Raw genomic sequence first — 25,994 nt, forward strand, 5'->3', positions numbered from 1 at the left:
AAAAACCGCGCTTCTTATAGGGGCCGCGCGTGCGCGGTAAGTCCACCGCAGCGTCGTGACGTCAGTCCCAGCATACACCGTGCCGGAAGCCACGACGTCACAATCATGCCCGTCGGCCGCATCAACAGACATGCGCCGCCGACGTCATAGACAGGAGCCTGGAACGCAAGCCGATAGTCGGAGTAAAACCGGAAGTGTACGGTAAGCAGTTGCTTATTAACCAGGCTACGTCTACCTAAAATAACAACAACAAGGTATTAATCCTTGTGTTCAGTAAAGGTGCACAGGGCCTACACGATCGCAGGATCTTCCAAGACACACTAAAGATACCAATTCAGACAGAAAGGCCAATTGATCAATCAGACAATACTCCAACCTATAAAATACCAAAAAATACAAAAAGAACCCCCAATGAAAGCACAAAACCAAAATTGGCGTGAGCAGGAGGACAAACAGGCCCAAAGGGTTACCAAGGAAAAGGGAGGGGGATTTAGTTTAGACTCAGACTCAGACACGCAAAGGAGTCCATAAAGAGGGGACAGTACCCTATTCCAAAGGAGAACTGTCATGGACCATGAGTTGAAAAGAAAGAAAAAAGGAGAAGCCTAAGTGCACACTGAACACACCCTAAACTTATAGACTGTCCCTACCTAACCTGTGGAGGTCGGCACCCTAGAACCCCACGCCAATGGCGCCCCCACTCACCGTAGTCTATCCCTCCTAAGATGCACCCTACACTAAGGTGCATCTAAAAAAGGGAGGAAAGACAGTTGTTCATTCAGTCCAGTCGGTACCTCAGTCTTTAGGGTATAAATCCAAAAGCACTCCTTCCGCAGTAATAGTCTATCCCAGTTGCCTCCTCTTACTGGGGGTCTGACGTAATCAATACCCATCACTCTTATGGCATCCTCCCTCCCACCATGATAGCTGTTGACATGCCTAGCTATGGATGTGTCATTATTCTTACGAATATCATTTTTGTGTTCCCCCACCCTCCTGCGTAACTCCCGAATGGTCTTGCCAACATACTGTTTGCCACAGCAGCAAAGGATCCTGTAAATTACTCCCTTGGTTCTGCAAGTGATAAGGGACCTGATTTCAAAAGTCTTGTCATTCCCTACACTGCTAAAAGTCTTTCCTTCCTCAATTAGTTTGCAATTGACGCAATCCCGACATTTGAAACAACCTCTGATGTTGTTATCAGCCCGGACAACCTGATTATCACGAAAATGGCTGTGCACCAACCTGTCCCTAAGTGATCTTGCTTTCCGAAAAGTGACAGAGGGATAGTCAGAGAGATGTTTATCAAGTACGGGATCCATTTTGAGAATGGGCCAAAATTTAGTCAAAGTGCGCCTCAATTCATTTGCACCATTAGAGAAGGTAGTAATGAACCGTAGGGTACTTATTTGATCCTCCCGCTCACGTCTTGGGTTCAGCACAGCAGCCCGATCCATCCTTGCCACAGAATCGAAGGCATTCATGACCACCCTTCTGGGATAGCCTCTATCATTGAGTCTCCCCATAAGGTCAACGGACTGTGCCCTAAAGCCAGATTCCTCAGAACAATTGCGTCGCATTCTGACAAACTGACTCTTAGGTATACCCTTTTTCTGGGATTTGGGATGAGCACTTTCCCACCTCAAAAGTGAATTTGAGGCAGTTTGCTTCCTAAAGGTGCTTGTCATCAGACGACCACCTTCCCCCTTCTCTACCAAGATGTCCAAAAAGGCCAGTCTCTCACTGCTAACCTCATAGGTAAAATGTAGGCCAATCCCATTGTGGTTGAGGGCATCGATGAAAGTCAGGAACCCTGCTTCGGGTCCCTTCCAGATGACAAAAATATCATCGATGTACCTCAACCACAGCACAACATCCTCAGTGTCCAGATCACCTCCAAAAACGACGGTTTCCTCCCACCAGCCCAGGAGCAAGTTGGCATACGATGGGGCACAACAACTCCCCATCGCAGTGCCCCTTCGCTGGTGGAAGTACTTACCGTCGAAAACAAACACGTTCTTAGTTAAACAGAAACGTAAAGCCTTGAGTACAAACTCGCTATGTCCAGACAGATGGTTACCCCTTGAGTTCAGATAGTATTTCGTGGCCTCCAAACCTGCTGTATGTGGGATTGACGAATAAAGAGCCTCAACATCCACACTGCACAACAGCATTCCCTCCTCCAGGAAAATATCATCAATTTTTTTCAAAAAATCTGTCGTATCTCCCAGATACGAGTTTAATGAGACGACAAACGGCCGTAAAATTTTATCCACGTAAACACTTAATTTCTCGGTAAGGCTGCCCACACCTGACACAATCGGGCGCCCCTTCAAAGGGGACAGCCCCTTGTGGATTTTGGGCAAGGTGTAGAAAGTTGCCATTACCGGAAATGGGGGAAAAAGATAATCATGTTCATTTTTATCAATGATACCATCTTTTAGGGCTTCCGCCAGGAGACTCTTCAATTCGTCCCTAAAGCCTGGGATAGGGTTAGATGAAAGGCGGGTATAACAATCTTCATCCTTTAGAATATCCCAACAAAGGTTTCTGTACATCTGAGTGTCCAGTATCACCACATTGCCCCCTTTGTCAGAGGGCTTTATGGTGATACTGGAGTCCTGTTCCAAAGCCCGAAGACTATCCATCTCGGCCTTTGTAAGATTAAATTTGACGCCCCAAGAGTTGTAGCCTTTTTGTATATCTTCAGTCACCAAGTTGACAAAAATGTCAACTACATCCACTGAAGAGGTGTTTGGCGGCATCCTATTGCTCTTGTTTTTAAGGTTCGTAAATGGGCCCTCACCATAATCATTGGGATTTCTATCATCAAGATGAAACAGGAGACGTACGTCCTGTAAGAGATCCTCAGATATACCCAGCTCATTGGCAGATTTCTCTGCTTCCCTCCCATGAAAAATCTTCCATTTAAGGAGTCTAGCAAAAAGGTGTAAATCCTTGATAGCCCCAAACTCCTCAAAATTGGAAGTAGGTACAAATGAAAGTCCCCTGTTCAACAACTGTAACTCAGTTGCACTCAAGATTTTGGAGGATAAATTAACTATCTGAGGAGCCTTCATGACTGCGGATGTTGTTGATTCTTGCTTCTCAGATAGTATTGGCTGTCTAAAAAACCGCCCCTTCCTGAGGTCTGTGCTGACCCTCGTCCTGGTCTGCCCCTACCGCCGGGTTTCTTAAAGCGCTGTTGTGGACGAAAATTACTATTGTTGTTACCGCCCTCACCATCAGACAATTCAGCATCCGTGGATGAGATATCAGTGTCATACGTTCTCACCCCACGGTTATTTGTGTAAACATAGACTCTGTTATCCTTAAAATCTTGTAAATCCCTGATAAAGAATCTATGTTTACGTTCCTTTAGCTTGTACTGGAACTTTTCAACAACCCCTTGAAGGGCTAATTCTTTTGTCTGAAACTCCGCCTCCCCAGAGAATTTCTTGGTAATCTCAATATTTTCTTTTAATGATTCCTCAAGATTAACCAAATTTTTCTTCTCCTCCTCTAGCAGTAGTCTCATAAGTTTAAGAGAGCTCTCAGTAACCTCTTTCTCCCATTTGGCAAGAAAGTCAGCGTTTTTAAACCTATACCCCGGCTGTAAGGTAATCCTTAAATGACGTGGCACTATTTTTTCTTTCAAGTAGCTCTCCAAAGTCTGGACCTCCCACCATGCAATAATTCTTTCCTTGTAGACTTTGGTGAGGTCCTTGAAAGCCCCGTTCAAGGTGGGTGTGTATCTTTTGAGGGTTAAATTTCTGTCTGAAAAGACCTCCCTGGCCTCGTTAACCCACTGTCTAGTATCGAGGTCAGAAGAAAGGAATCCTGCCATTTATCGGCACTAATAGTAATAATAGCAAAGACCTTAATGAAGTCCCCCTGGCAAGAGAGCAATAGATAGCAGATGGGGTCAAAACAAGGATACAAAACTCCTAAAACATAACATTTATTAAATATGCAGATAAAAGGTGGACTGCCACCATAAAAGAATAAAAAATGTTTGTCAGGGGCTGCAGAATGTACAATACCAGCCTCCAAACAAATCATACAAGGCACACACTACAGGAGGTATGAATACAAGTCACACTCAAACCTGCATTGATAATCACAGCTAGGATGGTCGCTTTATCAGGATCAAACATTTGTTCGCAACCATTAAAACAAAAAAAAAAACGGCCTTACCGTATTTTTCTAGGGCATAAGACGATATGGCTCAATATCAGGTGACCTCATATAGGTCCTACACAAATACCTTCACTTAGCTCGAACCATACCAAAGTACCTCCCGACGCGTTTCAAGGAATAATCATCAGGGGAGTCTTCTTAGGGTACAAGTCGTCATATCAGTAATAATAACTGGACTGATAGACAGTCAAAATTGCCCCATGGACGGACTGTAGAATGAAAATCATAGATTACAGCCCATCCAATCAAACAAACATGAGGAATAGCATCATACGCCAAGCTGCTTACCCCAAATAACGTCCAGCAAGGAAGAACGCCAAGCTGCAGGTGCCGCGCCGGTTAATTTGAAAAACCGCGCTTCTTATAGGGGCCGCGCGTGCGCGGTAAGTCCACCGCAGCGTCGTGACGTCAGTCCCAGCATACACCGTGCCGGAAGCCACGACGTCACAATCATGCCCGTCGGCCGCATCAACAGACATGCGCCGCCGACGTCATAGACAGGAGCCTGGAACGCAAGCCGATAGTCGGAGTAAAACCGGAAGTGTACGGTAAGCAGTTGCTTATTAACCAGGCTACGTCTACCTAAAATAACAACAACAAGGTATTAATCCTTGTGTTCAGTAAAGGTGCACAGGGCCTACATGATCGCAGGATCTTCCAAGACACACTAAAGATACCAATTCAGACAGAAAGGCCAATTGATCAATCAGACAATACTCCAACCTATAAAATACCAAAAAATACAAAAAGAACCCCCAATGAAAGCACAAAACCAAAATTGGCGTGAGCAGGAGGACAAACAGGCCCAAAGGGTTACCAAGGAAAAGGGAGGGGGATTTAGTTTAGACTCAGACTCAGACACGCAAAGGAGTCCATAAAGAGGGGACAGTACCCTATTCCAAAGGAGAACTGTCATGGACCATGAGTTGAAAAGAAAGAAAAAAGGAGAAGCCTAAGTGCACACTGAACACACCCTAAACTTATAGACTGTCCCTACCTAACCTGTGGAGGTCGGCACCCTAGAACCCCACGCCAATGGCGCCCCCACTCACCGTAGTCTATCCCTCCTAAGATGCACCCTACACTAAGGTGCATCTAAAAAAGGGAGGAAAGACAGTTGTTCATTCAGTCCAGTCGGTACCTCAGTCTTTAGGGTATAAATCCAAAAGCACTCCTTCCGCAGTAATAGTCTATCCCAGTTGCCTCCTCTTACTGGGGGTCTGATGTAATCAATACCCATCACTCTTATGGCATCCTCCCTCCCACCATGATAGCTGTTGACATGCCTAGCTATGGATGTGTCATTATTCTTACGAATATCATTTTTGTGTTCCCCCACCCTCCTGCGTAACTCCCGAATGGTCTTGCCAACATACTGTTTGCCACAGCAGCAAAGGATCCTGTAAATTACTCCCTTGGTTCTGCAAGTGATAAGGGACCTGATTTCAAAAGTCTTGTCATTCCCTACACTGCTAAAAGTCTTTCCTTCCTCAATTAGTTTGCAATTGACGCAATCCCGACATTTGAAACAACCTCTGATGTTGTTATCAGCCCGGACAACCTGATTATCACGAAAATGGCTGTGCACCAACCTGTCCCTAAGTGATCTTGCTTTCCGAAAAGTGACAGAGGGATAGTCAGAGAGATGTTTATCAAGTACGGGATCCATTTTGAGAATGGGCCAAAATTTAGTCAAAGTGCGCCTCAATTCATTTGCACCATTAGAGAAGGTAGTAATGAACCGTAGGGTACTTATTTGATCCTCCCGCTCACATCTTGGGTTCAGCACAGCAGCCCGATCCATCCTTGCCACAGAATCGAAGGCATTCATGACCACCCTTCTGGGATAGCCTCTATCATTGAGTCTCCCCATAAGGTCAACGGACTGTGCCCTAAAGCACGCGCGGCCCCTATAAGAAGCGCGGTTTTTCAAATTAACCGGCGCGGCACCTGCAGCTTGGCGTTCTTCCTTGCTGGACGTTATTTGGGGTAAGCAGCTTGGCGTATGATGCTATTCCTCATGTTTGTTTGATTGGATGGGCTGTAATCTATGATTGATTTTCATTCTACAGTCCGTCCATGGGGCAATTTTGACTGTCTATCAGTCCAGTTATTATTACTGATATGACGACTTGTACCCTAAGAAGACTCCCCTGATGATTATTCCTTGAAACGCGTCGGGAGGTACTTTGGTATGGTTCGAGCTAAGTGAAGGTATTTGTGTAGGACCTATATGAGGTCACCTGATTTTGAGCCATATCGTCTTATGCCCTAGAAAAATACGGTAAGGCCGTTTTTTTTTTTTGTTTTAATGGTTGCGAACAAATGTTTGATCCTGATAAAGCGACCATCCTAGCTGTGATTATCAATGCAGGTTTGAGTGTGACTTGTATTCATACCTCCTGTAGTGTGTGCCTTGTATGATTTGTTTGGAGGCTGGTATTGTACATTCTGCAGCCCCTGACAAACATTTTTTATTCTTTTATGGTGGCAGTCCACCTTTTATCTGCATATTTAATAAATGTTATGTTTTAGGAGTTTTGTATCCTTGTTTTGACCCCATCTGCTATCTATTGATGATTTAGGAAAGCCTACACTCATAGGGGGTTGAACCCGATGGCCCTTGAGGTCCCTTCTAACTCTACCATTCTATGAAACTGCACAACTAGAATGTTGCTTGTGAGTTACCTTGATATGTGGAGAAGTAAAATGCTGGAGCGCTGCCTTATTTTTCATGCAGGAACTGATTTAAGGCTCATGTTTGTGCTTTCAGGAACCTGCCGTTGTCCATTGCGATTTCCATGCCAGTTGTCACCATTATATACATTCTGACCAATGTTGCTTATTACACAGTGTTGGATTTCAGTGCAGTTATCGGTAGCGATGCAGTGGCTGTGGTGAGTCGCATTGTAATAATATGCTTTCCTCTACAGTTAAATGTTTTTGTATTTTTGTTTTCTCATGGTGCTGGAAAAACATCTACATTTATCTTGTGCCCACTTTCGAGTATAATTTTAAAGTGTATATATCTAAATGTACAGTATATAAGACTGAAATTCATCACATCACTTATCCTGTGCTGATCCGAATTTATTGTTGTATCGTCCAGAGCCGCAACTGATTTCAAACGTTTTCAGTAAGTAGAAATGGAAAAAACTGTTCAGTTTTTGTAGAATAACTGATTGACGCTGGATCTTTTTCATACGGATGATTACAGGACATGTGCATTCAGCCTTAAAAGGAACCTGTCAAGTTCAATATGCTCCCAGAAACGTGCAGTTCTGGGTGTATATTGCTAACCCTGCCTAGCAGTCCCAGCCTATAGTCCCATTGTTTTGTTTTTTGTTAGTCTACTGATTTTTGTTTCAATAAAGATAAAATTTAATTACATTTTTTGAGCTATTTACTCTGTTCTTTGTAGGATTTTGTTGTGCCACAACTGCTACCAATTTGTCACGATAAGACTGCTCTCTAGCGCCCCCCCCCCCCTTGTCATCAGGTCTATTTCGGTAGTGCCGAACAATAAGTAAATGGGGCTGCTGAGCTACTAATATGCCAAATATTGAAGGTCTCACAGCAAGGGTAATGTATATATCACTGATTCATGATAATGGAATATATACCTCTGTACCCTTACTGGTAGCACTCCAATAATCCATTGCAAAAAATAATCTCGATGCCACCACCAAACTTTAAAGGTAGTTCGGACACCCGTTTCAGATAGCATAAGGCTCTTCGGGTTTAGGGATCGTATATAGAGCAAGTGGAAAGAAGCTATTAAATTTTATTTATTTTAATCCAAAAGAATAGGCAGTGTTTATAAAAAAAAAAATATACAAGATGTTACAAAAGGCAACAATACAAATACTACTTGCACAATTACAGAAAAATAAAAGGGACAAACATGAAACTTACTAAACTCATGCCATAGATATGACTTCTGCGTTTATGGAGGGAGGATCTCAGTCGGTACAGAAACGGGCAGTACCACAGCTTAACTGTGTCCTCCTGACAAAGCCAAAAATAGTGCTACTAACTTTTATGACCTCAGGTTACACTACCCTCTGTGACCTCATTTTGGGATGTCATATGGGCTGTGCCAAGGGCTTCAGAAAATTAGGAAATTCTAGTTTTTCGCATATCTTTGGCACACAGGTGAGGGATATTAGCGTCATATTTTATATCCTGACTTTTCCTTCGCATAGATATCAAACACAACACATCTAACATGATTTTATTGGTCATTACCCAATTGTTGGGATACCAGCAATCGCCCAGCAAAGCAAAACTGTGCTTTTGCGTTTGCTGCTTCGCCAGGATTCCAACAATATGCTTTTCAGATTTGTAGTATTAATGTGGCACATTAAATCTGGGTTCATTGCTGTTTTACTTAGAAGAACAAAGGGATGTCTTGCTCTGCACATTTTTTTTTTCCCTCCAGTTCCTTCCATCCCCCCTTTTCATAAATACCATATTCCAAGAGTTGATCAGATAAGGTTGTCATAGCCACACTCATCTCTGTGATAGCCCTGGTTTGGGTATAAGGGCCCTTAAAGGCTTACATGACACCAGGGACTTCTGATCATGCGCACTGATACGAAAACGAGTGTTGGCTGCGGTGAGAGCAGAGAGGTGAGCAACCATACCTCTGGCACTGCGCATTCATTAGCATGCTAGCACTCCCACAGGGGTGTGATTTCATGCTAAGGGAGCCGACTAGCCAAGGGAAGTAACGCCCTTGTGACTAGTCGCTAGCCTCATTAGCATATAATAAAGGATCTTTACAAATACTTTTTCTATAGATCTTTTATGTATGCTACTATAGGCTGGGACTGCAAGGAAGGGATTACAGATATGCACCCAGAACCGCTCTTGGTTCTTGGTGCATACAGGACCTGACAGGTTTGTTTTAAATTTCCTTCTGTTATGCTTTGTGGTTAGGCTTATCTACAGCAGATTATTTTGTTGTGCCTGGTGTAGTGTCAGCACAAGCTGTTAAACTGTGAAAGCTGCTTTGGACTAGAATACAGACTAAATGGTCCCCTAATCGGATGTTGACATTCCTTCTCATAAATCTTTACTTCTGGAGATCTCTGAGAGAAGGGAGAAAAAGTGCGGCGCTTTCTGAGCTCAGTAAGTGAGCTGCAACACAGGTTGATTAGGTTTCTAATTATGCACTTGCCTATAATGCGGTATATTCCAAAAATCAGGGCTTATCCTGTTAATGGACTGCTGCTCATCCGGTGTCCTCCAGGGGGCTCCAGAGAGGTGATATCCAGTCCAAATACCGGATAGTAGCGCTCTCCCAGGATTGAGAAATGTGCAGGATGTTGTGTTCCAATTAAAGATTTATTATTTATTTCAAAGAGTTTTAAAATACGTGTTTCGGCTCAGGAATACCTGAGGAAGGCTTATTACAAGGCAAAGCGTATTGTATTTTAAAACCCCTTAAAATAAATAATTTTTTAATTGGAACATCACATCCTGCACATTCCTCACTCCTGGGAGAGCTTTACTGTATATCTGGTATTTGATATCCATATCCACGTGGACCCGTAGAAGTGCCCCTAGTGGTGCGAAACGGTGCCGTAGTCCTACGGGCCTCCTTCCCCTCCCCTCCCCTCGATGCATCTGTGTTAGCACCTGAATAAAGCAACTAAACTTCACCTGGTGAGTGCCTCCAGCCTGCTGCTTTTGAGAAATCACTTTTAGCATTGTGCTAAGTGATTTAAGATGTGCATGAAGCTGCTTGGTCACAGAAACCCATGCCATAAATCTCTTGGCAGACCGTTTTTTATCAGTCAGCATAGCGTTCCTGACTCTTAAACACTATTGTCTCAGCACTCTGTGACCCCATACTGTATCTTTGTGGTCTCCACTTAATGGCTGAGTTGCTTCGGTTGCCACTTTACAGTACCAGTGGAGTTGAATAGGTGGGAGGAAATTTCACAAATTTCCAGCTGTGGAGTCCCAATATAGCATTGCTCAAATTCTATATTATAATATATGCAAATCACAGGATGAATAGACATGTTAATGATATGCAAACAATGGAAAATGTAAAGCTACATCTTCAAAACATTGTAATCTATACACTATCCAGTATCCAGAGCATCATGTACAGAAATACATGTATTGTTATCAAGATCCTCTGCTGGCAGCTCTATTTGCAATTGTTGACCAATAAGGTCCCATATATGACTGATGGAAGCCAGTCTGGAGATACTTCAGGCCATGGTAACAAAGTTTAGGCCTTACGGGCTGCTCACAGAAGCACAAAGTACAGGAGACATAATGTTGTCGTGTTGACAAAACTGCTCCAGGGACACTTTGGGAAAAATGTTGTTACCACTGGTTCTACAACCAAATTAATATAACTTCGAGCTGTTAGTTTACCTGGAATGAAAATTATAAGGTTTGGCTAACATATGTTACGTCATCGATCCCACCATAATCCTGGGTGTATGACTTGTGTGACGTTCCTCCTGTAAAGGCATCTTTGTGACCTTGTCTACTTGATTGATACAGAAGGTAGACCTCCGGTCCAGCCTCCATTACCATCTTGATCTGCACCATGTTAACCTTTGACAGCGGTCACGTGGGATGGACACCTGTAGCTGGATGTCTGTCTCGTAGCCAATGTAGTGCAATCACCTTCTGATCTTTTGTGTAGTTGAGGTTTGTTGCCTTGGCCTTGGTATGTGATGTCTAATTTTACTTTCAGTACAGAATGGATTGTTTGTAAAACCTTTGATACAACCATTTCTCCAGTATCCCAGGACATAACATGGCATTGACAGGCTGTATGTTGCCTGTGTTACTGTGAACAGCCTCCATAGCCTGAACATGCTACCATGCCCTTCAGCGTCTTCGGACTTGTCTCCCATGAAGAACATCTGGTACCTTACTGGTCACCAATTGCAGAGAGAGCTGCCAGCAGTGGATCTTGATGATTTGTGTGTCCCAATGTATTCAGTGTGGGAGAACATTCCTTAGACAACCATTAATAGCGTCATTGATGCCAGGGTGTAAGTGGGTTTTTCTAAACATGATACTGAATAAATCAAGATGTTTTGAACAGTTTGTATTCATTTTTACATAATTTGTCTATCATTTTAACATACCCATCCGTCCTGTGATCTCTATAATCCCCCAGCTTTTCCCTCTTGTGTGAACATGCTCTTATTGTTTCCTGGCATATTGATTGACGGCTTGATCTGCAGAGAATTCTGTGTTTTCACATGCCTGAGGGAGAGGACGCGATGTCCTTGAAAGGCGTGGCATGAAGTTAATAAAGACATTTTATACTGTCAGTGCTTGTGACGTCGCTCTATTTCTGCCTTGCCATTCTTTAAATAAATGTATTCTTGGCTAAAAATTAATTTTTGTAATTCGGGGGTGTGATTTTGCCTCGTTTGGCTTTTACAAGCTTTTTGTTGCATTGTACATTCAACTTTAATGTGGTATATAGTCATTAATCAGCTAAGAGGAGCTCAGAAAAGATGGATAAGAATTACAAACTCCCTTTCAGACCATCATCGGGGGCTTCTGAATTCTCAGATAATGCGTCCTTCAGCCAGGAATATACAGTGCAATCTGAAGGCTATAGAAGGCAAAAATGTCAATGAAACCCAAATGCAAAAACGATTCTTATAGGGGTATTTCCATCTCAAAGATTGTATCCCAATATGTGTAGTAGTAAATCTGCTACATATTTTTATGACCATAGTTTTACTTGTACATCCTGGGGGGCGTCAAGTTCATCTTTGTTCTACATATCTTGAATATCTGCAGTTAAGAAGGAAGATAATCTTAAATTACAAGATAAACCGCTTCGATTCAGTTCATTATTGCACGTGTGGCTGCATGTCACAGCCAGAGGGGTTTGTAGGAGTATATAATTTAAGGCTTTATGAATCTTGTCATAGACTAAAGGGTTCACCTTTAAAAACTAGTGCAAGTGAAAAGATGTTTGGTATAGTTATGTTTTTGTTATTAACACGATTTATTTCTCTTTTTTCCAAAACAGACATTTGCTGACATGGTATATGGTGTATTTAGCTGGACAATTCCCTTGGCTGTGGCCCTCTCGTGTTTCGGTGGCCTCAACTCTTCCATTCTTGCTGCCTCCAGGTAATGATGACATATGGGAAATTGATGGTTAACATTGTGATATTTAAGTTTATATATCCTATTACACACAACATAGTATAAGCTCGCCGTTGCCAAAGTGACTAGATTACAAGTCCAGCAGGGGCCACTTCAGTGATGCCAGATTTACCAAGATGGGTAATTTTCTTTTTTTTTTTTTTTTTTTTTTAATTTCCCCACTAGCAATTTATTGATTTATTTATTATTCCAGAAACATCCCCTTAATCTGTACTTTCTAGTATAGGTATATTCAGATGCAGATTTCTGCACACTATTGATATTGGCAAAATCTGCAAACAGGGGCAGACATGTAATTGGTGCATCCTGTGTAACCACACAAAGGCCCAAGAGATAAGGCGTCCACTTCCACAGCAGCACGGACAGAACTATAATTGATTACTCTTGGTGAGAGAAACAAAATTATAATCTTGTAGTTCTGATACCTTTTAAATGGCTAACAAAAATAAACTAAATGATGTTGCAGAGCAAGCTTTTGAGACCTCATATCTTTATCAGGCATGGTATAACAAAATATCTGAAGAAACACAAAATATTTACACAAACAGAGCAGAAGCATGGTATAATAAAAGGACATTTTAATAGTGAAACACTAAGCTTGGAGAGAGAATCCTTAATTAGCTTAGACTAGATGTATGAAAGTTTTATTTTCCCAATATCCATGTCAGATCAGTTGCCTAGTGCCCTCACCATCTCTGGAGCAGACTACTCATGTAAGATCAGACACTTGGTGCCCTCATCCTCTGTGGAGCAGACTATCCATGTAGAATCAGAGGTCTGGTGCCCTTACTGTCTCTAGAACAGACTCCTCAGATTCTGTAGTGAGTCATAAATCTTCCTGTGTGGACAGAATCAAACATTGTAATGAATTTTGTATCCCAGAAACTTTGATGATTTTGTGATCTGAAGTTGATTTTTAATATGACAACTTTCATATAGTTTATGTGGTGTCCTGGAGCACAGAAATGTTTGACCACAGGTCATGTTTTTTTTGTCTGTTTCCGGTCTTTGGTCTCTACATGAGTGCAGGTTATGCAGCTCTTCACATTGGAAGAATAAGTTGCTCTTTCTGTATCTGAGGGCATTGAACTTCGGATCATGCTGTTTCTTTAATTAGTAGGTCACCTGTGGCATAGTAAGGGAGGATACAGATCCTAACACACAGCATTACTATAAGATTCCTTGGACATTCAGATGTTCCTCTTCCAACGTGTACTTAATCCTGTGCACTATATGTCCTATTGGGGGCCTCTATGTTGGAGAAACAGGACCGAGTCTGAGAGCAAGAATGAGATCTCATAATCACACAATTACAGACAAAAAACCTATTTACCTGTGGCCAAACATTTCTATGCTTCAGGACACAACATGAGCCATATGAAAGTTGCATTATAACCTCTTTACAACCAAGGACGTACTGGTACATCCTTGGTCGCCTCCTTCCGGGCACCGCGGATCAGCAGACGTGTGGCTAACAGGTACAGGTGGATAGGAGTTCCACCTGCCCCTGTTAACCCCTTAGATCACGCTGTCAAACACTGACAGAGCAATTTAAAGGGCCGTGGCAGGGATCAAGCCATTCCTAGCCACCATCTGCAGCCCCATGATGCGATCATGGGGCGCCAATGTGTTGTCATAGTAGCGCAGGATCAGCTGATGACCCCTGATGCTGCCATGACTCTCTTCCTGTAAGAGCCGACAGAGCATCGGCATTCACAGGAACAGTGCATTTCTGCTGATCAGAGCGCTTCTGCTCTGATCAGCATAAATGCACGGGCGATTGGACTGTGCAGTGATAAAATACCCTCGGGAAACTAGTAAAATAAATAAAAAAAAAATGTGAAATTTTTTTTTTTAAATCCACCACCTCTCAGTGCATTGAAAATAACTTGAAAAAATATACATATATTTGGGCATTTCTGAAAGCAGCGATACCAAACTATCAAAATATAAAATAAATTAATCTGATCGGTACATGATGTGTCGAGAAAAAAATTTCAAACTACAAAATTGTTTTTGGCCGCCTTACCATTTCTTTAAAATTCAGTAACAGGTGATCAAAATATTGCATCTACATAAAAATGGTATAATTAACAACATCAGCTCAAGATGCAAAAAAAATAGCCGTCACTGAGCCCCAGATCCCGAGAAATGAGCACACTACAGGTCTCGGAAAATGGTGACAAAAGCACAATTCTTTTTTTGGACAAACTTCTGAATTTTTTTTCACCACTTGGATAAAAGTAAAAGTATACATGTTTGGTATCTACAAATTCATACTGACTTGAGGCATCACACTGACATGCAAGTTTTACCATTTAATGAACATGGTGAATTTATAACCCCCTAAAACCGTTGTGGAATTTCACTTTTTTTCACTATTTCTCCATATTTGGAATTTTTTTCCTGTTTTCCAATGGAAAAATAAAAATGTTATGGCTCTCTGAAGAAGGGGAGGACAAAAACGAAACTGAAAAACAGAAAATCGCCCAGGCATGAAGGGAAGGCAACTTCAGATTACAAAATCATCGAAGAGTCTGGAATACAAATTCTTTTCAATATTTAATTCTGTCTTTGCAGGACTAAATCTGTCAGGAGGATTTATGACTCATTACAAAATCTGAAGAGTCTACCTCAGAGATGGTGAGGGCATCAGCCTCTGATATTACATGGATAGTCTCCTCCAGAGATGGTGAGGGCACCAGGCTTCTGATCTTACATGGATAGTCTGCTGCAGAGATAGTGATGGAACAAATCCTCTGATCCTACATGGATATTGGGACAATAAAACTTTCACACCAGTAATCTAAGCTAATTAAAGGGAACCTGTCAGCAGAAATTTTGCACTAAACCTAAAAGATTTCCCTTCTGCAGCGCCTGGGCTGCATTCTAGCTAGGTTCCTATTGTTATTGGGACCCCTTTTAGATCAAAATAATACTTTATAAAGTGGTACCTTTTCCTATGCAAATCTTGTTAATCGTACACTGAGGCGGGCTGTCTGGTGTCCGTTATCCTGCCTCCTGCTGTTTTACGCCGTCCCCCATCGCTCAATTTCATACTTCAGGACGCCGCCCAGTGCGTCCGAGGTCTCGCGCATGCGCCATGCCACTCTAGCGGGACTGTGCACAGTGTGACCGCTGGTGACTGGTTGCGCAGGCGTGAGATTATGGGCGGCGCTGAGATTTTCATCAGCAGGTACCCTCCCATAATCTCGTGCCTGCGCTTTCCCCTCTGCCTCCACCGTTCTGCGCAAGCGCTGGCGAGATGACCCCACGTCACCTCTTTCCCATCTTGGTAAGAGGTGACGTGGATTCATCTGGCCAGCGCTTGCGCAGAACGGTGGAGGCAGAGGGGGAAGCGCGGGCACGAGATTATGGACGGGTACTTGCTGATGAAAATCACAGTGCCACCCATAATCTCATGCCTGCGCAACACGTCACCAGCGGTCACACTGTGCACAGTGCAGTCCCACTAGAGTGGCACGGCGCATGCGTGAGACCTCGGGCGCACTGGGCGGCGTCCTGAAGTATGATATTGAGCGATGGGAGACGGCGTAAAGCAGCAGGAGGCAGGATAACGGTCACCAGACAGCCCGCCCCCCTGTACGATTAACAAGATTTGCTTAGGAAAAGGTACCACTTTATAAACTATTTATTTTGGTCTAAAAGGGGGCACAATAACAATAGGAACCTTGCTAGAATGCAGCCCACGAGTTACAGAAGGGGAATCTTTTAGGTTTAGTGCAAAATTTCTGCTGAAAGGTTCCCTTCCCTCTTTCTAAAGGCCCTGTCACACACCACGAGATCGCTAAAGAGATCATTGCTGAGTCACAGTTTCTGTGACGTAGCAACGATCTCGGCAGCGATCTCATTATATGTGTCACCTACCAGCGATCAGGCCCCTGCTGTGAGATCACTAGTCGTTGCCGAATGGTCCGGACCATTTTCTTCAAAGGCGATGTCCTGCTGGGCAGGATGCATCGCTGTGTTTGACTCCTACCAACAACCTCCTAACAGGGTCCCACCGCCGCCAAGATCGTTATACAGGTCGTTCATCGTTATTGCGTCGTTGGTAAGGTCTCACTGTGTGACATCTCACCAGCGACCTCCCAGCGACTTACCAGCGATCCTTATTAGGTTGTATCGTTGTCAGGATCGCTGGTAAGTCGTTGTGTGTGACTGGGCCTTAAGCTCAGTGTTTGGTTATTTAAATGTCATTGATTTTACCATACCTCTGCTCTGATTGTGTATATATTTGTGTTTCTTCAGATAATTTGTTATACCATGCCTGTGAAGAGACCTGAGGAGTCTTGAAAGCTTGCTCTGTAACATCATATATTTTATTTTTGTTAGCCATTAAATGGTAACCGATCTACAACATTAGTTTTGTTTCTCTCACTGAGAGCAATCATTCATTTTTTCAACTGGCTAACATGATGCCAAAAGTTTTTTTTTTTTCTTTATACAGAACAATTTAACTGCAATGGTCCCATATAGTGTTTTTGAATAGGGGCTCTTTTCTGTCTGGTATATACTGTTTTTGAATAGGGGTGTGGCGCCCCTGAGGTTTCTGTCGCCACAGGGTACTATATCTCACCAGAGGTGTGGTACTCATCCTGGGTAAGGAAGAGGTCTGTGCCAGTTGTTGTTGTTGTTGTTGTTGTTATAATAATCATTATTATTATTTATTATTATTGCGCCATTTATTCCATAGCGCTTTACATGTGAAAGGGGTATACATAATAGAGAAAAGTACAATAATCATAAACAATACAAGGCACAGACTGGTACAGGAGGATAAAGGTCCCTGCCCACGAGGGCTCACAGTCTACAAGGGATAGGTGAGTACACAGTAGGTTAGGGTAGAGCTGGTTGTGCGGCGTTATATCAGACTGAGGGTTACAGCAGGTTGTAGGCTTGTCGGAAGAGGTGGGTCTTCAGGTTCCTTTTTGAAGCTTGTCAAGGTAGGCGAGAGTCTGATATGTTGTGGCAGAGCATTCCAGAGTATGGGAGAGGCACGGGAGAAATCTTGGATGCGATGGTGGGAAGAGGAGATGAGAAGGGAGTAGAGAAGGAGATCTTGTGAGGATCGAAGGTTATGTGCAGGAGTACCGGGAGACTAGGTCACAGATGTAGGGAGGAGACAGGTTGTGGATGCGTTTATATGTCATGGTTAGTGTTTTGAACTGGAGTCGTTGGACAATTGGAAGCCAGTGAAGGGATTGGCAGAGAGGAGAGGTCGGGGAGTAGCGTGGGGACAGGTGGATTAGCCGGGCAGCATAGTTTAGAATAGATTGTAGGGGTGCGAGACAACATCCACAACCACACATAAGCCAGTTGCCTTCTCACTGGGACGGGGTTAGTTTAGGATCATTTAGGATGGTCACCATATTGCCTGGGGACTCCCACCCACTAACTCCTGGGGCTTGAGTGGGCGGGGCGACTGATCTGGGGAGCAGGAGCCGTGCACACACTTATTCAGTCGAGTTACCACCGGGAATAGAGTGAGACGCAGGAAAATACGGTCGCTTAGGGGAGAGCTCAGAGTTCCCCCAGGACCGGCGCACATCTCAGGGGGCTGAGCCCTAGGCTGGTGGGCAATTCAAGGCCTGCCAGCAGAATCCGCCGGCAGAGAATTTCAAGACGTCTGGCCCACAACAGTGCCTGGGGCAAAACAGCATATAGAGCAAGGAGCCATGACCATAGGGCGGCCCATCAACGGACTCACGATGCCTGCTAGACGGGACGGGGAACATAACCACCCCAACGGACAAAGGTACCTGTGTAGCTTCAAGTCACAGGGCCTCGCACAACAGAGTGCAGGTAGAAAGGACTCACGAAGTAAACCTCCGGTATCGACCACCAAACTATCCGGGATCATCTGGAGCCCAACACAGCGGAGTTGCAGTCCAACAGCAGGAGCAATTCAGTGAGTAAACACCTTAAACTGCAACCGCTGTATCATCTGATCCTTCCTCCGCCCGTGCTTCCCGCACCGGTGGACAACTACTCTCCACATTCTCCCTGGGGCCTAGCTCTGCCTGTGGAGAGCTGCAACATCTGAGCTGCGTTATCATCCGCCCCAGCCGAGAGAGGCACTTAACAGTGGTGGCTCTCATTATAGCCACATACCACAGGTGGCGTCACGATTGACTACTACTACTTCCACCATCATCCCCTCATCTTTATTGGTTGACACCGCGGGATCACAGAGCTGGACCAGGCCACTGTGACAACCCACAATAAGAGAAGACCTCGCATCACCTTGCATAGGTGCTCAGGAGAAAAAAAGAGTAAATGGAGAAGAATAACTCCGGCACACTATATGTTTCCCAAAGAGATTAAAGTGAACACAAAAGTAGTTGATTTCAAATCTTTTTCTTTTATTCAATGTGCAAAAGTGCAAAGGTGCTATACAAATCAGATGGTCCGCCAGGTAGCAACGTTTTGGCCAAAAGGCCTTCCTCGGGTCGGACAGACTGGATAAAATATTACATATGTAACAAAAACAAAACAAAAGGACATCCATCAATATGGTTATACAGACATATATGACATAATATGGTACAGTACTAAAAGCATGAAAGGATCTTGAGGAGGTAAGAGCAGAGAATCCCAGGTACAAGACATCATGGATATCAAAAAACTAGAGAGGTCTTTATCTCAAGAGAAGCAATACACGTATATGCAGTGGATTCGTGATGAAATGAGTGATAAGTGGGGTCAATAAAAATTAAGGCACAGAGGGCAGGAGAGCTCACCTAAAATCAACAGGAACCACTGGCAAGTGAAGATGTAGGGTACATGTATGCGCAACCAACCTGCTATGGAAAAAGGTAAGTAAATACTTATATGGATTGCCACAGGGTAAAACCCTGGGGGGATGCTGTATGAACGTACCATAAAAGTATGCGTAGTCACAGACAGAGTGAGTGGTGGCATATAGGGACAACTCTTATGGCGATGCGGTGGATTCAACACATGGCTCTAAAGGGAAGAAAATATGCCAGTAGAAGTATGATCATGACATCAGAAATGGTATATTTTGAATGGTATAGGGTGGATACCTACTAGTGGAGGAGGATATCTAAACAGGAGATCAAACGCAAATCTCTGTGTGCTGTAACGGGAGGCCGTACGCAAGAGGGTAAGAGATCCCAAAGCTGTGGTAGGTAATATATACAAAGTAAGACATATGTAAAAAAAAATTTTTACTGTCTACAAAAGAAATATAGGGGACAAAGAGTACAAAGGAAAAGGTGATTTACCTCAAATGGCATGTACAATCCTAACACGGTCTAACACCGTATAAAGGCCGCTTTACATGCTGCGATATCGTGACCGATATCGCTAGAGTGCGTACCCGCCCCCATCGGTTGTGCGACACGGGCAAATCGCTGCCCGTGGCGCACAACATTGCGCTGACCCGTCACACTACTTACCTGTCTAGCGACGTCGCTGTGACCAGCGAACCGCCTCCTTTCTAAGGGGGCGGTTCGTTCAGCGTCACAGCGACGTCACAGCAGCATCACCGAACCGCTGCCCAATAGAAGCGGAGGGGCGGAGATGAGCGGGACGTAACATCCCGCCCACCTCCTTTCTTCCTCATTGCGGGCGACCGCAGGTAAGGTGAGGTTCCTCGTTCCTGCGGTGTCACACATAGCGGTGTGTGCTGCCGCAGGAGTGACTAACTACTTCGTACACCAAGCAGCAGCGATATTCAAGAATATGTCACCGATGAGCGATTTTGACCTTTTTTGCAACAATTCAACATCGTTCATAGGTGTCACATGCAAAGACATTGCTAAAGGGACCGGATGTGCGTCACAAATTCCGTGACCCCAACGAGATCGCTTGAGCGATGTTGCAGCGTGTAAAGCGGCCTTTAGGTGTATGGTCCGTGGTTCACAGAGAGGCCGCGTGGCTGCTCCATAAAAAAGGATGAAAATGAAAAAAGAAACGAAGATGAAAAATGGAAAGGGGTGGTCTCTGTCATGTAAAAATGGAATATACAAAAAGAAATCCCATGTGATTTACCGGGGGTGGTTTGTCAAAACCAAGGAATTGAGAGGAGCGCTGTGGGGTCCACGGATAAAGTGGAAAATCTGAGAAGGGGAGAGTAATCGAAAAAAGGGGGGGATAAAGGATGGTCTGCAGAAAAGGAGGGTGACAGCGGTATGAATAAGTAAAGTGGATATACCAGAGACTTCAGGGTACTAGCCTAGGAGAGGAACAATGAGGAATGGCTATGGAAGTCCAGGTAACTGACAGGCTATGAATGAAAAGGGATAGATTAGTATAAAAGCTGGCTGAGATGTGGCGGTAATATAAATATCAGTAAAATGGATATACCAGAGACTTCAGGGGATTAGCCTAGGAAGGGATCCATGGAGTGTGGCTATAGAAGTCCAGGAAACTGTCAGGCTATGGCTGAAAAAGGGATAGGTTAGGGAAAAGACTTACAGAGATGTAATGATTCCTAGTCATTCAGGTGGGTCACCTACCATGTGCCTCTGGTGCAGCCTGAGCAGACCGCGCGTCCTGTGTGGTGCTGGATGTGTGAGGAGTGGGCGTTTTTGAAGGAAAAGGTACCGCACCGTCACTTCCGGTTTCGTGTTACACAGTGGTGTATGGGGCTGAATAGGGAGTATACTGCGCATGCGCGGGTGGTTTTAGTTTTTCCTATGGGTCTAAGAGGATAATTGTATTGGAGCGCGTGTCACTGCCGCTAGGCGGAAGTGAGGTGACGGGCATGGAACGCACACGTGTCTAGGAGGGCGTTCTGTAAGTCATGTGATGGTGATGACAATCGATCCTGAAAACTGAGGCGCTGCTTCTGTGTCTGGGCAAGGTGACATGCTGGAAGTGGCATAAATAGGTGGCATAAGTGCACTGCTGATGTGGTAGTGTTAATTCTGCAAAGAATAGAGAAAATAGTTAGAATATACATATGAATACCATATTAAATCACAAGCATACATGTACCCTACATCTTTACTTGCCAGTGTTTCCTGTTGATTTTAGGTGAGCTCTCCTGCGCTCTATGCCACATCTCACTCATTTCATCACGAATCCACTGCATATACGTGTAGAATACATGGGAATGATTGCTTCTCTTGAGATATAGACCTCTCTAATTTTTTGATATCCATGATGTCTTGTACCTGTGATTCTCTGCTGTTACCTCCTCAAGATCCTTTCATGCTTTTCGTACTGTACCATATTATGTCATATATGTCTGTATAACCATATTGATGGATGTCCTTTTGTTTTGTTTTTGTTACATATGTTATATTTTATCCAGTCTGTCCGACCCGAGGAAGGCCTTTTGGCCGAAACGTTACTACCTGGCGTACCTTCTAATATGTATAATGCAAATTTTGATAGGAGCGCACCAATAATCTGGAATAAGGAAAAACAATAGAAAAAGGGGGTGCTAACTGGTGCGGTAGAGTGAATGGACACAACAAAAGAAGAAAAAGCAATCGCATATGTATCAGATGCACACCAGAATATAGGATAAAAAATTGCCTTTATTGTATACCAATATTAAAAACATTTAATGCCCTGGGCATCCCCTTGTGCCATTCTGTGCCTTTCTGCATAACCTTCATTAACCATTTGGGGTATTGTATTTTCTAACCAGACTTCTGTGCAGTCCCTTGTTAGTACTATCCTTCGGTACATATATAGGTTATATGCACTGTACTTTTGTATACAGGTTTAGGGAGTACAATCAGGTTACTCGGCATGGTAATCTTCCACTCAGGCTTACCTTTCTTGATGTATTTATGATGAATATTTTGGATTATTGCATCTTTTCATCATTTGCGTAACTCATGTCTCTGTGATCCTGTTGTTTGAATCATTATATTCATTCTTGTTCCCTCTAAACACTGCGTACAATTGTTACTTTTACACCCCTGGTTGTCCAGATTCAATATTGTTGGGCATTCAGTATTATATATTGGCACACTTTTTTCACAGCAATAATCCTCTTTTTGATTGTTGTATTTATGCATGTGATCATTATTGTTACTGTGATCTTCCCTGCCCAGGGCACTCTTGCCTCCAACTCTGGTGGCTTGTTTATTTGTATTTTTTAAATGTTTTTAATATTGGTATACAATTAAGGCAATTTTTTATCCTATATTCTGGTGTGCATCTGATACATGTGCGGTTGCTTTTTCTTCTTTTGTTGGTTCCTTCTAATATGTATAGCACTTTTGCACATTGAATAAAAGAAAAGGATTTGAAATAAACTACTTTTGTGTTCACTTTAATCTCTTTGGGAAACATATAGTGTGCCGGAGTAATTCTTCTCCACTGTGACAACCCAAACCCCCAACACCGGCCCGGTGATGAGTAATTCCCCAAGACCCCGTGGGCACATCAGGGGCTCTTTTCTGTCTGGTATATACTGTTTTTGAATAGGGGCTCTTTTCTGTCTCTATCCGCCACTGCTGCAAAATATCAGTGCGAAATTTACAAACAGTATCACATTTAAAAGTCCCACAATCCTGCACTGTAAGGTCCTTGCTGCACAGTAGACACTTACTCCCTGCCTTCTACGAGCTTATTTTCAGCTACCGCTACAAGAATGACTTAGGCATTCAATACCTCAGCATGCTGCACTGCATACAATGGCTATACACATTGCCTTGTGACAGTACTGAGCCTCTGCCAGTGAAGCATAGTTAATGTTGTTGTTTTCAGGCTTCATGTACTATTACAGTCTAGTTATAGACATCTGAGGATCACGGGAGAGCAGGAACAATCTGTCTGTTGTGTCTGCGTGACCAGGACAGATTCTGCAGAAGTCTTGTAAAGTTTGCATAAATCAGTCAGACCATGTCCTGCTTTATCATTATGAACTGATACAACATATCATGCTACTAGCTCGTGGTGCCCAAAATGGTTCTCCCGAAGGACAATGTGTGAAGTAGTCAACTACTAGCTCAAATGGCTAAAGATTATCATCTGACCGGAAATGGCCAACCATTGATAAATCTGATGAGTAAATTGGTTCTTACTATTTTCCTTCGTTAAAGAATAACCTTGTTTTTTTTTTTATTTTATTTTAAAAATTAACAGTGCAAGTGAAGATGTGAAACTTTGTAATATATATTTTTATAGAGAAATTTCTTTTTTTTTTCCTCCTCTTGAACTGATATTCTGAACTTGGTTAATTGAAAAATATGATGACTGTTGCTGGTCATAATTCTACGGAGAAGGGAGGAGGACAGAGATGGAGGCAGGCACAAACATGAACGTTCACCTGAAACCGCTACACAGTAATACCCAGGAGTTGCTTTATAGCGGTTCACACAGAGCGAGCTGGATTCCCTATAGAGAAGGCAGAGATGGTTAATTACCATGTCTGCCTTTTTGCTCTATGTATGAAAAGCATAGGAAGAACTAACTGTGTTTCCTCATCAGGACCCAATAAACATGTGATTGTTGGGTGTAGGCAAAGAGCAGGGGCTCCTGGGTCCTTGTTGCATAGCAGAGCTGAATTTCCCCTCTAACTGGGGATAAAATGCAAGTTCCAGTTAGACTTTAACCATAAAGAAGGACTGAGTTTTTCAAGTGCAAAAACATCTTTATTAGACAAAAATACAACACAAAATCAAATACATAGAAGCCACAAATGAAGATAGAATGCAGTGCCAGGGAGCCCAGGGGTTAAATAGTAAAACACTGTGATCCACACGGGAGAAGGATGGGTGAAAATATCAACGTGCAATAAATATAGACAACGGTCTATGCTTAGTATAAGTTCACCCCATATTCTTTACTTGCAGTGAAATACTGAGCCCTATAGCGCTGTATGGAGAGGTATGACCACCTAACGATCGTTTCGCAAGTTCTCAGCCTGCGTTTTCTTGAGCGGGAGTTCCAGTTAGAGTGTAATTCGGCAATAAAAAGAATGTATTATGTTAAAATGACCTGCAAAGTTCTTATACGGTTATTGGAGAAAACTGTGTGTGAAATAATAAAAAAAAACAAACAAGAAAAATAAATAAAAGAAACAAAAAAACACGGCTATTTTACACAAGAGGGAATGCAATTAAAAATGTTTTCAAGTAATCCTTTCTGGTTTGTAAAAATAAAATAAAAATAAAACAGTAAAGTGAAAAATGGGCATATTTCACATATTTTTCTTGTATTTTATTTTTGTTACTTACCCCCCCAAAAATAAGGAAAGTAAAAATTACACAAACTTGGAACCCTGTTTATTGCAAATATTATAGTGGCATGCAAAAGTTTGAGCACCCCTGGTCAAGTTTACTGATATTCTGAACTATTAAGCAAGTTGAAAATGAAATTATCTGTAAAAGCCATAAAGTTAAGGATAACACCTATCCTCTGCATTTTAGACAAAAATATATATATTTTTTACATTTTTAAATTCGCAACAAAAAATAAAGTTGGCCATTGCAAAATATTGGGTACCCTGCATGGTTAGTACCCTGCAGCACCCCCTTTGGCAAGTATCTAAGCTTGTAAATGTTTTTTTGTAGCCAGCCAAGAGTCTTTCAGTTCTTGTTTGAGGGATTTTCATGCTTTCTTCCTTGGAAAAGTCTTCTTGTTCTGTAAGATTCCTGGGTCCTCTTGCATGCACTGCTCTTTTGCGGTCTAGCCACAGATTTTCAATGATGTTCAGATCAGGGGACTGTGAGGGCCATTGTAAAACCTTCAGCTTGTACCTTTTGACATAGGCTAATGTGGATTTTGAATTGTGTTTGGGATCATTATCCATTTGTAGAAGTCATCCTCTTTTCAACTTCAGCTTTTTTACAGATGGTGTTATGTTTACTTGAAAAATTTGTTAAACTTTAATTGAATCCATTCTTCCCTCTACACCTGTGAAATGTTCCCAGTGCCATTGGATAGAACACAACCCAAAGCATGATTAACCCACCCCCATGCTTAATGGTTGGCGAGATGTTCTTGTCATGACATTCTGTCTCCTTTTTTCCCCAAACATTTGGTTTGATCATTGTGGCCAAGGAGTTCTATTTTAACCTCATCAGTTAACACGACTTGATTACAAAATTCATCAGTCTTGTTTAGATGTTATTTTGCATACTTCTGATGCTAAATTTTATGGTTAGGACGCAGGAGAGGTTTTCTTCAGATGACTCTTCCATGAAGGCCATTTTTCTCTAGGTGTCTCTGAACAGTAGAACAATGTACCACAACTCCAGAGTCTGCTAAATCTTCCTGAAGGACTTTTGCAGTGACGTGAAGGTTCTGATTTGCCACTCTAGCAATCCTACGAACAGCTCTCACAGAAATTTTGCTTGGTTTTCCAGACCTTATCCTGACCTCCACTGTTTCTGTAAGTGCCATTTCTGAATTACTTTTCGAACTGAGGAAAGGGCAACTTAAAAACGCTTTGCTATTTTCTTCTAGCTGTCTTCTGCTTTGTGGGCCTTCACCTTTTTGATTTTCAGAGTGCTAGGCAGCTGCTTTGAAAAACCCATGGCTGTTGTACATTTGCACAAGGTTAGAGGAAGCTGGGTTTTTATAAAGCTGTGAAATTTGCATCACCTGCCCTTTCCTAACTATGATAATGAACAAGCCACAAACCTAACAGGCTAATTAAGGTCTGAAATGAT

At 42.9% G+C, this 25,994-nt stretch overlaps 1 protein-coding gene across 1 annotated transcript in view; it reads left to right on the forward strand.

Moving 5' to 3' along the window:
• SLC7A6 (solute carrier family 7 member 6) overlaps positions 1-25,994 on the forward strand; it is a 184,072-nt gene that overhangs the window by 81,332 nt on the left and 76,746 nt on the right. Inside the window, exons 5-6 of the mRNA XM_075325669.1 lie at positions 6,974-7,097; positions 12,230-12,333. Coding sequence (XP_075181784.1) covers positions 6,974-7,097; positions 12,230-12,333 — 228 coding nt within the window. The remainder of the gene's footprint in view (positions 1-6,973; positions 7,098-12,229; positions 12,334-25,994) is intronic.

This window comes from Anomaloglossus baeobatrachus, chromosome 10, assembly GCF_048569485.1.
Source record: "Anomaloglossus baeobatrachus isolate aAnoBae1 chromosome 10, aAnoBae1.hap1, whole genome shotgun sequence".
In the NCBI taxonomy this organism is placed as follows: domain Eukaryota; kingdom Metazoa; phylum Chordata; class Amphibia; order Anura; family Aromobatidae; genus Anomaloglossus; species Anomaloglossus baeobatrachus.